This window comes from Sciurus vulgaris (genome assembly GCF_902686455.1).
Source record: "Sciurus vulgaris genome assembly, chromosome: 9".
NCBI lineage: Eukaryota > Metazoa > Chordata > Mammalia > Rodentia > Sciuridae > Sciurus > Sciurus vulgaris.
In genome coordinates, this window is record NC_136469.1 from 33766171 (window position 1) to 33779369 (window position 13199).

At 35.0% G+C, this 13199-nt stretch overlaps 1 protein-coding gene across 1 annotated transcript in view; it reads right to left on the reverse strand.

The window, feature by feature from the left end:
• Positions 1-709: 709 nt before the first annotated feature.
• The window catches only part of LOC306669205 (cathepsin O-like), a gene marked incomplete at its 3' end in the record, with an annotated part of 108652 nt that continues 96162 nt past the window's right edge, over positions 710-13199 (reverse strand). The window contains exons 11-16 of the mRNA XM_079153092.1: positions 12745-12894; positions 11504-11651; positions 9043-9099; positions 6569-6737; positions 2316-2407; positions 710-900 (exon numbers count right to left, since the gene is read on the reverse strand). Of these exons, the coding sequence (XP_079009218.1) occupies positions 710-900; positions 2316-2407; positions 6569-6737; positions 9043-9099; positions 11504-11651; positions 12745-12894 (807 nt within the window). The remainder of the gene's footprint in view (positions 901-2315; positions 2408-6568; positions 6738-9042; positions 9100-11503; positions 11652-12744; positions 12895-13199) is intronic.

Here is a 13199-nt window from a genome sequence, read left to right on the forward strand (position 1 = left end):
CAAATCTTTATAGATATCTATATCTATATATAGATATCTATATATATTTATATATAGATATATATAGGTTTATATTCATACATGGCAACCATCAAGCAGGCCATTGACAGCTTCAGGTTACGATAGAACCTGTCTTTTCTTAACAGGTGCATTGCATAAGGGGCTTCATCTTTGTCGTGACATGTGCTGATGTTTGGTTCAGGGTTGTATCCCTGGGGACTTACTGCTGATAATTGTGTTGTAAACCTAAGGTCTTTTGTACTCACAATATTTTAAAATCTTCAGAAAGTACTTCCATTTTTCTGTAGGTAAGAGTTGTAGTCTTGCCTTTCAAAATACAAACTCCCTGGGTTCTTTCATCAGTCCTTAAAGAGGTAATATACATATATTTAAAAATCTGAGGAATTATTTGAATGCTGAGTACTGTAGCAAGTTGAAGATGAATACCTTCTCTAAATAGTCCTTCCATTTTATTGTTTCCAGTCAAGTTATTTACCCCTTAATCATTTAAGCAAAAAAAAGTGGACAATCCTTTTTCTTTTATATCTATAAACAAAATAAATAGAAATATATATATAAATAGATATCTTCAATGACTTTTATTGAGCTCTCAAAATGATAGCATAAAGGATCATAACAATGAATTAGCCGTGAAAAATCTGAAGGTAATGAGAAGAAAAAAAAGAAAGACTTTTATTCTAACTGAACATTAGCACTCTTCTATCCGATTTTTATTCCCCAGATGATTCTGAGATGCAGGAGCCCGCTGAGTCATTTCAGGTATCTTCAGCAAAAAGAAAATGCATATCCAATAGAAATTGGTGAATAAATATTCAATAATTTCTATAATTGTGATCACACTGGCTCCACAAAACAGGCCCAGCTGACCGCCAAGATCTGCTGTAATCAAAACCAATTCAGAATTTGTTATGTGTTTTTATAGAAAGAAAATTAAACATTGTTAGAAGTGAAATTATTTGAAACAAATAAATTAACCATAACTGCTATTATATGAAGATAGATTAATTGTATTATCTTAAAATATGGTACAAATAAAATAATAGCAACTAGTTTCATGCAACAATAGTATTCATACAAATCACCTTTAAATGGACAAATAAGGTAAACATAAAATCTGTTTCCAAATTTCTAACTCAGACTTTGGAAGATAGGAAGTCTAGGTAAATTCTTAAAGTTTCCTAAATAATTTCAAATTCAATTTTATGTGAGAAATTTAAAGTAATGAGACAACCAGATGGCATTTGAGTTTCCTAGAAAATTAATTTCCAAGCAACTGGGACTTTAAGAGCCCAAACTTTATTTCTTTTTAGGCATACATAATATTTCATTGAACTAAAATATATCAACACAGCACTGCCTTTTCAAATGTCTTTAAATTTGTGTTTATTTTTATTGTTTGTGCTTTTTATTGTGGTTAAATATCCATATCATAAAATTTATCATTTAATCGTTTTTAAATGTACAGTTTTGTGGCACTAAGTACATTCACATTTTTAACACCCATCAGCAACATGCATTTCTAAAACGTTTTCATTTTCCCCATTGAAAACTGTTTGAAGAGCCAGTAACTCTAGCTTCCTCCAGTCCCTGTCAATCACCCTTTTACTTTTTGTCTCAGTGAATTTGACAATTTAAACAACTGCCTTTTTAAACACATCACTTTATTAATCATTATTTTGTTGCCATGAGTCATTCTCAGGGTCCTGCCAATTTTGTAAAGCGTGGTCATGAAGTATAGGCTTCTATACTTCATGAGCTTTGGAGAGTTCCGTAAACTTCCTATCAGCTGCTAGATCCACGTGCTGTCATTTTGCCTGACTCTAATGCTGTCTTCTGTCTCCTATGTGGCTTCCTCTAAAAGGCAATGGGATCTAGGAAGTCAGCAAGTATGTTCATTAGGGACAGTACCATGAAAGAGAATGAGCAGTGGTTGTCAACTAAATGACCATTTTTCCTTGCTCAAGTTCTTTTTAACCCTCCCTGGGGAGAAACTCCATGTGGGGGGTATGAGGTGGCTGAATCCCACCTGCTAAAACACTGTAACAACCCCTTGATGACAGGATTGTCCATCAAGAGAGTAAAATATAAATATAAGTACGAGATAGTGAGCATCAGCCATTTCTTTATCAAAGCCTTTGAGGTCAACTTGCAGTGTTTCTAGGGAGTGCAAAAATGTTGGATTTAAAAAGCAGGCAAAATGACAAGCACTATTAATTGTGTCTCCTTCATTGATAAGCCAAGCCATAAATATAAAAGGAAAATAGAAAATAGAGGAAGATCTAAATAACACTTACCAAGTAACTCAGACACACTCACTGCCTTCTGTTGCTGAGTTATCTTATAGTTTAAGTCACCATAGTTTATTTCAATGTTCACAAGATTCTCCCTGGGGATTAAAACAGAATTAATGCAGCTCAAGACTGGCAGCTCTACCTTTATTCCTCATCTGACAACAGTAGCACTCATTTCAATTCAGATGCTATTTAATGTTGAATTAGACACTGCATGTCTAATTCATCATTAATTCCAATTAGCATGTGAAAGGCACTTTGGTCTTGTTGGAATTTGGGGAAAATATTTTTCCAGACCCCACAATTCATGCCTCATTCCTGAGATACCAGAAAAGGACATTAAATGTAAACATGTACTGAGTAGGTTAAACTATTTACAAATATTTACATGTATATTTAGTTTTAATTCAAAAAACCTGTTTTTTTTTTTTTTTTTTCCTTTGTGACTTATGTGATCCTGGAGAAATCACATTTTTACCCAAGTAAAAATTGGTTTTCTCATCAGTGGTAAGGAGTTTGAGCTGAACTTGAGTTGTGTTGGGGAGAAATTAATGTACATGCAGAATGGACAAAGAACCTGGCATATGATGAGTGATCCATAAATGTTATTGACTTTTTGTCATTGTTATAGTTGAGCAAAGATTCTGTTTTCTTAATGTCCTCTGGAAATCCTTACAGGTGACCAGAGTGGCTAAACACTATTTGCAAATGACAGCTCTTTATATTTGGAGGCCCTCACTCTCTTTTGCAAAAGACTACCTTGAACTTCATTAACACATTGAAATGCTTCCTGTTTTTCAACTTGTATGCCTAATAATTTAATATATTCCAATTTACACTCTTGATATCTTTCCCATTTATGTTTAGTTTCAAACACCATAGCTGATTCAACAGGAAATCCAGTTTGGTCTCTTCTTCAAAGTATATCTGGTGTCCCACCAGTTCACAACCCACTCATTGCCCAAGCATCCTTAGTCTCTCACATGGATTATTGTCTCAGCTTTTGACTGGTTCTTCTGCTTCCAACTTAAGGTAACCTACCTCAGCAAATATACACGCTCTGTTCATTACATGTTAATGGAAACATACTTCTGCAACTGCTGGATCATGACACTTTGGCTCAACCTAGCCCCTGCACTGAAGCTTCCCATGTACTTCTAGTGAAACTCCTCCAAGGACCTTGGAGAACCACTGCTTCAGGTTTTTGCTCAACTGTCACTTCTCAGGAAGGTCTTTCCTGCATGATCCACAACCCTAAGAACGGCCTTCTCTGACTTCGGCTTCCCTAGACCAGTTTCTACTGTCTCTCCTGCCACAGCACCTAGTGCCATCTAATGTGAGTACAAGCCCTTCATGTCCATTTCCACCCCAGGGGAATCAGGCACAACAAGGCAGCATTCTTTATGCTTCTTATACTGACATATTCTTTATGCCTAGAATATCCCTTGAATCCTAGCACATAACAGGTGCTCATTTATATTTGTAAAAATGGTAAAAGGTAACAAGTTAAAGATGAAACCAATATATGAATGGATAAAAATTAACTTCTCTGTGTGATAAGCAGAACTGGAAACCAACCACCTTGTGATTTTCAGATGGCTGATAGTTATCACTTAGAATGCATCCTTTTGGTAATGATTCCTGAGATTATGTCATGTTCTTTATCTAAGGAGTGTGGCTGTAAATCACTCCCTATTGTTTACAGGTTTTAATCAATATTCCTAAATACACTTAATTCAAAATGCATCATTAATATGTGTACTTAATTTCCATTGGTTTAACCATGGGTAACAGGAGAATGTGCAATATTTAAAGAGATAATCAGGGGGTGTAGTAATGTTTACAAATAATAAAGCAGTTGCTAAAGTGAAACAAATAATAAAGTTGTCTTGGAAGTTCAGAAATTTCAGTAATATTCCAATCATTTTGTCCTCCATTGTGCTCTAATTTGCATGTACCCAGATAATATTACTTTAATTTCTCAAGCACAACATCCATGATCATTTTTAATCATTACCCATCTGTGTTTCTGAAAGAAGATAAATTCCTCTCCCATAAAAGTACTATGATATTTACTCAACTTCTCTCAGGCAACTGATTTGAACAGTAATTTTGGTCTCACCAAATCTGTGCCTCCTGGTGGTAGTGACTTTATTCAATTAAGTCCAATAACATTTGTTTGTCTTAGGAATGGCAGAATTATAAAATAAAATCTGAATCTTAAAAGGGGCAAAGAGAACAAATAAAAATGAGTATTTATTGTATTACCAAATGCTGAGGAAATGCTTTCAGGTACTTGAACATGCTGTGTTAAAAGGAGTGAACAGGTTTTGCATAGGTTGGTTTCATATAATTTTAATTTCAAAATTTGTTAACATAGAAAAACATTAAAACTTCACTTGTACAACTGATGAAATCAACTTTATTTCAGTCAAATTTACCACTGTAGTCACCTCCACACTGCACGTTTCTGTGAAGCTGAACTTCTTCCCTTCATGATGGGGGGGCTCAGCAGCTGCCCCAAGAGACCCTGGAACTGCCATAGTCTGGGGTTGATTTCTGCCCCATAGAGGCTTCATGATTAAATTAGAGATTGCTTCTTTTTGAATCATATTGCTGCTAAGATTTCAGGTTTTCTCTCCTGAGAAATTGCATGTGTTTCCTGATTTACTACTCTTTGATTTCAGCTAATAGTACACAAACACATTTCTTAATTACATGTGTCACTTCTAACTATCTCTGTACAGGATCTGGGCAAGCCCTGAGACCCACACCTTTGCTCTCTATCTGCCTTAGTCCTGTATAACAGCCTCTATTATACAACCACTGAGGTCCCTACAAGCCACTCATGGTAGGATTAATTGGAGAACTATTCATAATAATATGAGTTCAGGAGGGAAAAAACAGTATTCTCTAGTATCATCTTGTTGAAGGCATGGATTTCTTTTCTGATTTACCATTATGTCTCCAAAATCATGCCTACATTCCTTGCGAATTAAATAATTTTGAAACTCAGGAGATCTCTAATAGTTGAAAGTCATACAAAGTGCTCTTCTAAGACATATTTAAATAAAACAGGCATAATACTCCAAATGAACCAGTTCCCCATATTAAAATGAAATAGAAAAAGATATCTGTATTGGAGGCAGCACTATATGTAAAGACTAACCGCAAATTTTCTACCTCTTCGTCATTTAATCTATTGTTTGAAATCATACCCCAGGAACACTGTCTTGATGCAAATACATTTTTATTCCTGATTTGTAAAGATCATTTTATTGTCTGCTTACGTGGTTGAACTTTTGAAATTATAATTAGAATAAATTCCAAGGTAAAGATAAATCAAAACATGCTTTCAAAGTTAGTTACTTGACTGTGCAAATACAAATCAAGTTTAAATTAATTAATATACTTATTTTCATAGATATAATTATAAATAGCAAATATTAAATTATTGTTGTTTCAGGTCTAGGACTAAAAAATATAAATAAGAAAGGGGAAAAATGTTAAATTTCCTCTGTTTAAAAAAAAAGCAAGAAATTCTTAGGAAATTTCATTTATAATTTCTAAGAGCAACATGTATAATAGGAGAATTTAATATTTAGTTAATAAGGGGAATTAGAATTGAGAATCTGAAAAAGACATGAGCATCAGAGTCAAAGTTTTCAAGCATAATTGCTTTCTGTGCCATTGACTATCATGATAGATCAGTTACTTAAAATACAGTGTGCTTAAATTTCCTCCTTTGTGAAATGAGAATAGTAATTTTTCTGTTCCAACCTACTTTACACAGTTATTAGGAGAGTCAAACTATAAAATGTAATGGTAGAAATGGTCATATTTTCGAGCACGAATTGATGTTAGTCAGCATTCTTATTTCCCAGTTGGGGCAAAGCAGGTGTGATCCTATAATACCTAAAAGACTCCAACAAGCAGATCCTGGTACATGATTGCATGATTTGGTACAGCTAAGGGGACCAAGAGAGGACAGAAGACTGAAAAGTACTGGTTCCATGGAAATAACAGACTGAGCAAATGCTTCCAGCTATTATCATTTTATTTTCACACAATTAAAGTAAGGAGATGAAAGACATGATCTTACCTAATGTTAAATGTCTATACTTATTATTAATTAAATTATTAATTCAATTCCATAAGCTACCCTCTCCCTTGATTGATCAGCATTTTATTTCCTGAGACTTCTAAAGTTTTCAAAGAAGAAAGAAATGAATAATTGATGAGACTAATAAGATTACCTGATATATTCCTGGCTTTTATTCAACTTCTTGGAAAGATATTTTAAAGCTTTTTGACTTGGAAAAGTGGAATAAGAAATGGTAGCAGGGTATTCAGTTTCTTCACAAGAAACAGGACAGCTAGAATTATGGGTTCCCATGGTACATAATCCCTTAAATTCAATATGGTCTGAAACGCAAATCAGGACAGGGTATTAGGGAAGAATATTTCACAATGGGGAGAACAAAACTTTTTAAATAAATAATATAAAAAAGTTTATATATATAAGCTTATACATATAGTTTGTATATATAAAAGTTTATATATATATATAAGTTTATTTATATGTATACATATCATATATAATTTTTTCCATTACTGGAGTTTGGAACCAGAACCTTAGGCATGCTAGGCAAGTGCTGTACCACTGAGCTATGTCCCCAGTCCGAAGTGATTTCACTTTTATTTTTTTTAAAGGGATTACAGATTTTATCACTACTTTCTTAACAAATGATGTTTGCATTTACTATTCATGCCGCAAAGAAGACAGAACATAAAGATTTGCTATCTTTGAATTTATTGAGTCACTGGAATCTTTATTAGAAATAGATTCTTTCCAGCAAATGTCTGGGCCTATTTCATAAAATATCAGCTATTTGGATGAGAGAGGGATGAAAAAGTTTTTTTGTGTGACATTTACACTTTGAGAGGAACTTTCAAATATAACCCTTGAAAGCCAATGACTTGAATTTAAACCGAATTCATCTTATTTCAACATAATGAAATGATCTTGTTTCAAAATCTAATGAGTGCTGCTGATGTTTGGAGTGTTATTTCTGTGGACTAGTAATTTTCAATCAGCCACTAGATTCTCTTCTGTCCTCCTTTAGTTCCACCAAGTCACAGATGCACATGTGTCTGGAGGTAAAATGTTCTGGAGGAGGTGTTTCCTTTGTATCACCTCCCAGGCACCTTCTTACTGTTCCTCACCTGTCTCTACTCCGATTCTTGTTTTCCTTTTGGTTTTAATGAAGAAAACCTTTGTTCTCATGAACCTGCTGTTCACCAAAACCCCTCGATCAGTGGACACCTTTGGACTTGTTTTCCACTCTTTAACACTGACGCTCCTTTAGTGTGTAATTACGCATACATCCTCTTATTCTTTAAGATTACTAGTAAAAATCACCATTCTTTTCTTACACTCATATACACTCACACTCTCATTATACATTCATTTACACACTCACACATACATGCACATGCATACCCTTACACTATCATTCACATACTCATACTCAATATACTAATACATTCTGACACACTTACATGCTCACACATACACTTACACACACACATACACACACACACACCACTTGTGACCCTGTTATCCCACAACAGTCCCTATAGAAAATCTTGCATGAAGTAACCCCATATACACATCAGCCACCATCAGCTCTCCCTCCAGCCTCCATCAGGGATGGGATGAAAGACTGGTAACATAATTTCAACTCTTTTGGTCATCAATGCTGTTTTTGCACAACTAGCTTGTGAGTTATAGAAAAATATAAGATCCTTTGTATTCAAACTGATATCTTGAAATATTTTACAACCACTTAAAAGAAGCTGTTAAATCTATTCCAGCTATCCTGGAGATACTTCCATAATGCATTAGAAAAACGCGCTTTCATAAAAGGATATGTATTAGGATTCCATTTAATAAAACAACCAATGATTTAAGGTCATAAATGTGAATATATGTGGAGAAAGTTATGGCAGAAAACATATCAATGTTAACATTGGCTGGAAGTTAAAACAGGTATGTAAGCAAAGCAAAAGGCTACTTAAGAAGATTCTGTTCCTAATATATAGAGCATGTGCAGTTGTGATTCCATTTATATAAAAATTTCATATGTAACCTGAACATATAATAAAATGAATAAATGAAGAGATGATTCTCAGAATAATTCTTGAAGTAATAGAGCTTTAATTTTTTTTTTTTTTTTTTTTTTTTTTTGGTGGTGGGGTTTGAACCCAGAGCCTTGTGCATACAAGTCAGGCACTCTACCAACTGAGCTGTATCTCCAGCCCCTACATAATTTATTTTCTATTTGGTAATATTTAAACTATTCACAACAAATATTTTATTTATGTAATAAGGAAAAAAAGTAAGTCTATTTTATAATTTAAAAAGAACAAAAATTGAAAAACAACATAAAGATTTGGAAATAAAAGCCAGAACACTGATACTGTTACTTTGATACTGTGTATATTTCAGTGAGACATGTCTTGGAATCAGAGGTATTTAGTTTGTTTGGTTTTTGTTTTTGTTTTTATTGTCTATGTAAATTGTTTAAGATCATTTAAAAAAATTCCCTGTTATTGTCTGTTCTATGTTTCATTTCTGTGCTATCCAAACTATGATTTTATGTATCATATTACTCTAAGTAACTTTAATATAAATCCTGAAATTAAACAAAAAAATTAAGCAACTTACCAAGCATAGGAGAAACACAGTTGTAGTATTTTTGTAGGTCACATTCTATCCCATTTCCTTAAAAAACAAGTGTAATATACGTTTAATACATTTAATTCTTTTAGGTGGGTGCTGGCAATTGAGCCCAATACCTTAAGCCCAACCCCTAAGCTATACCCAAGTCCTAAAACTTTGTATTTTATAAAATAAACACCCTACTGCAAAAATACATCTCATACTGACATCCCTCCTTCATCCACCCTTCCATCCATGCATATGGACATTTATATTTTTGAATGTGAGTATGAAAAAAATGTTAGGATCCTATGAAAGTTTATATTGAGAGGAAGTATAATTTCTTATTTCTTTCCATTTGTCTATACAACTCTAAAACCTTTAAGTGGAACCAATATTTTAAGTACTTTTAAAGTAGCTATTTTTAAGTAGCTTTTTAATTTAAAATTGCTTTCAGACTTATCATCTCCCTTGGTCCTTCATCTCCCTGACAAACACACACACACACACACACACACACACACACACACACACACACACACTAACATGATGGGCTCTCTTTCTAGGGGTAGGATGGAGGCAGATAAGTACCAATATTTGATAAGCAGCTTCTGTGGATCTTGAGACAAAAAACAAAATCAAGATACATTCAAGCTGAGTTTCATTCCCTGTATGCTTCTAAATCCTTAGTCACTGAACTTTAATAGAATATTTTTCTGTTGCTATAACCCTTGTGATCTCCAGGGTTAGCCACAGTATTTGTTCAATAGCCCCGAAAATCAGGATATTATCCACTTAGAATTTGTGGACAATTTGTGAAATGCTTGCCTCATAGCACCAAAGTATTCTTTGTGAAAGAACTGCCAGAAGTGAAAAACAGAAGAAAAATCTGCTTCTGACATTGTCAGTAAAAAGTCTCATTTTTCCAAATTGTTCCTTAATTCTCACAAGAATATTTCTTCCATTAGAAGAGACAATGAAACAACTCATATCTCATATCTCAGAAGACCTAGAGCAGCCAGAAGTCACAAAAAGATGCTCTTTTAAGTCACATTTAAATATAACAGGCATCACACTATAAGCTAATCAGTTTCCCAAATTACAATGGAATACAAAGAGGTGTATGTTTTAGAGGCAGCAGTATAAAAAAAATATATAATTTCAACTTTCCACCCATCTGATTTGGGGTTGTGTTTCTTCAAATTGTTAGTGGTGTTACTTTAGATAATTCACTTTATAAGTCTCAGTTTCCTCTTCTGTAAGTGTAGGCAGGGATGTGTGAGGATTTAGCCAAAGAACATGCTAGTCCTGGAAATAATTGATATATCCTACTGTTCATGCAGATGTCATGCTCTGTTTTATGTAGCATCTTTCCTAGTTTCTGATCCATATTAATTATTCAGTTTGTATTTTATAAAACATAATAAATTTTAAGATGCAAGCATTACACAGCATGAATCCATTCAGACTCGTCTCTAGTAACTTTTTCAATATAATTGGGAAAGGCAAATCAGAGCCAGAAGTTTGATAGGGTGGCAGGTTTTTGTTTGTTTGTTTGTTGTTTTTATGGTGGGGGGGGCATCCAGAGATCATTCATCTACATTCTAGAAAGAAGGAAATGATAATTTGAAGTCCCTGGAAAAGTTCACCAGTTAGATTGTCTTGTCAGAAGAGTAATTAGTGTAAGTCTTTGTGTGTGTGTGTGAGAAGAAGGCGGGTGGAGAGGAAGGGGAAGAGATCATAATGGCAAACTGGTATAGCCAAACAGGTGAGGCCCAAATCCAGCCCACATCTCCCTGACGATCCTGTGGCAGGAGGATGAAAAAAACTGAATGAAAATGCCCAACATTACTAGACTATATTCTATTCTGTCAGCCACTTTTTAAACCACTTACATGCTTAGTCCATCCTAGAAACAACCCTGCAAGGCGGAACAATATTCTCCCCATTTTATGAGCACAGAGGTTACATGACTTAGTCAGGATCTCCTAGATGAGAAACTGTGAGGCCGAGATGCTCTGCTTAGTTTGGATTTAATCGGATCCAGTCTGCTCCTCGGCCCACTTCAAGGCCTGCCTCATATCCCCGATCCTGGAAGCGCTTCCAATAGTATGCAAAGGAGATGTGAAGCTACTTTCACCCTCTCAAAGAAATCTTCACAGTCAGAAACACAACATATATGACTTTATGTCTCTTTCACACTAAGAAAACCTTGATGTATAGTTTTAAGTATTTGAGGGCATCCAACTTTTACCTTTGGGATAAGAATTTAGGACCCACCCTGGTAACACAATTTTCTTTTCCCGAAATCTCTGCAATGACTCCAGGATTTCAAATTTATCAGTTGAGATGACATTTTCCAGCATAGAATTTCACCAAAACGGAAAACAATATAATGACACATTGATATCCTATGTTTCAAATTAAGTAAGTATAATTGAGTAAGGGAGGAAATGTCACTATTTACCTGGAAGCAGGAAAGGCAAACATCCACACTGCTTTTCTATGTGCTGTGCTTTGCATTCCTTCAAACAACCATAAGTGCTGTAGTAGGGAAAATTCTGGAGCTTGATGTTGGGATTGCATTCTCCCCAAGGGTATTCTTGGTGAACTGTCTTAAGATTAAAATTAACACCTGAGGCACAGGAGATTTATCTCAGTCATTCCACCCATCTTCCATCAGAGAGAACGGCAGACTCTTGTTTGTGGGAAGGGCAGATGCTGGGTATTAAACCTGAACTCAGGGGCACTTAACTACTGAGCCACAGCCTCAGCCCTTTTTATTTTTTATTTTGAGATAGGGTGGCACTAAGTTACTTAGGGCCTCCCTAAGTTGCCGAGGCTGACTTTGAACTTGCCATCCTCTTGACTCAGCCTCCCAAACCGCTCTGTTTATAGGCATGCACCACTGTACGAGGCCAGACACTTTTAAAATTTTTTCAGAGCTCCATGATGTTTTTGAATTGAGTATATTTGCCTATTTTGGTTACCCAATTAACCTGAATGTCCCTGAAGTAAAGGATAACAATGACCTTCCAGCATTTTTCTCAAATGCTAATCTATAAGATCAGACAGATTCATCATTCCAAAAATTACTCATATAAGGAAAAAGAATAATTTATGTAAATGTTATGTTAGTATATCAATCAGCTCAACCAAAAAATCAAAATCACAAATAATAAAGGCTTTATTGAACACCTATTATATACCAGTCAATAAAGTTAATTTTTCTTTGTTACTTCACTTAAACTTCACATACCTATAAAAGGGAAATATTACCTTCCTCAATAGCAACAGGGAGGGAATGCAAATTCATGAAGATAATTTAGGAAATGAATGAGCATAATTGGCTGGAAAATGGAAACCTGGCAGACCAGCCCCAATGCCAAGATTGCCTGCTCTGTCTCTTTCATTTCCTCCTTCCCACATAGTTCAAATGAGAACACATGCATGGTTCAGCAGCTTGGGTCTATCCTCATTCTTAATTTCCAGTGAAATTCAGTCACCGTGGTTTAGCTCGGCTTCCCAGTTTTCTCTTATGTTGTATAGGTGAATTCACTGCTTTTACTGTGTATTTTTCTCCATTAAAACTATTTTTGTAATTAAAACTTTGAAATGTCCCACCATGGTTTAAAAGCACAAAAGAAAAGGATTTCTAGTGAAAAGCACTATTTCCATAACCAATGCATTCTCCGGTCCCATCTTTACCTTCAGCTGGCGGATTGTCACCTGTGCGTGCATTCCCACGGGGGAATACAACCCTAAGCCAACAAACTGTGGCTCTTTCCTGGGTGAGTGAATAACAAAGATGATCCCAGCATCGGCAAAACCCAGGCCCGGGTAATCAGTAAATTCTTCCTGAAATGAAAATACATGTGCTCTCATATTGCAGAGTAATTAGATCAGTTCTACACAGCTGGAGATTCATCAGATCTCATGATGGCATTGAACTTACCTGAAATCAATTGTTTCATATTGCAATTCAATCTCCTCTACATAAAAGGTACAGAAATTAAATGCCTAGGACGTACTTTCAATGTCTGAAACACAGCTCCCAGCCTCTGTATTTTTCCACTTTTCACTCTAGATGAAATAACTGCCAGCAATCTGGTTTCCTCTTCTCCTCTCCTCCCCAGCTGCCTTTCATTGCTTCCTGCTTGGTT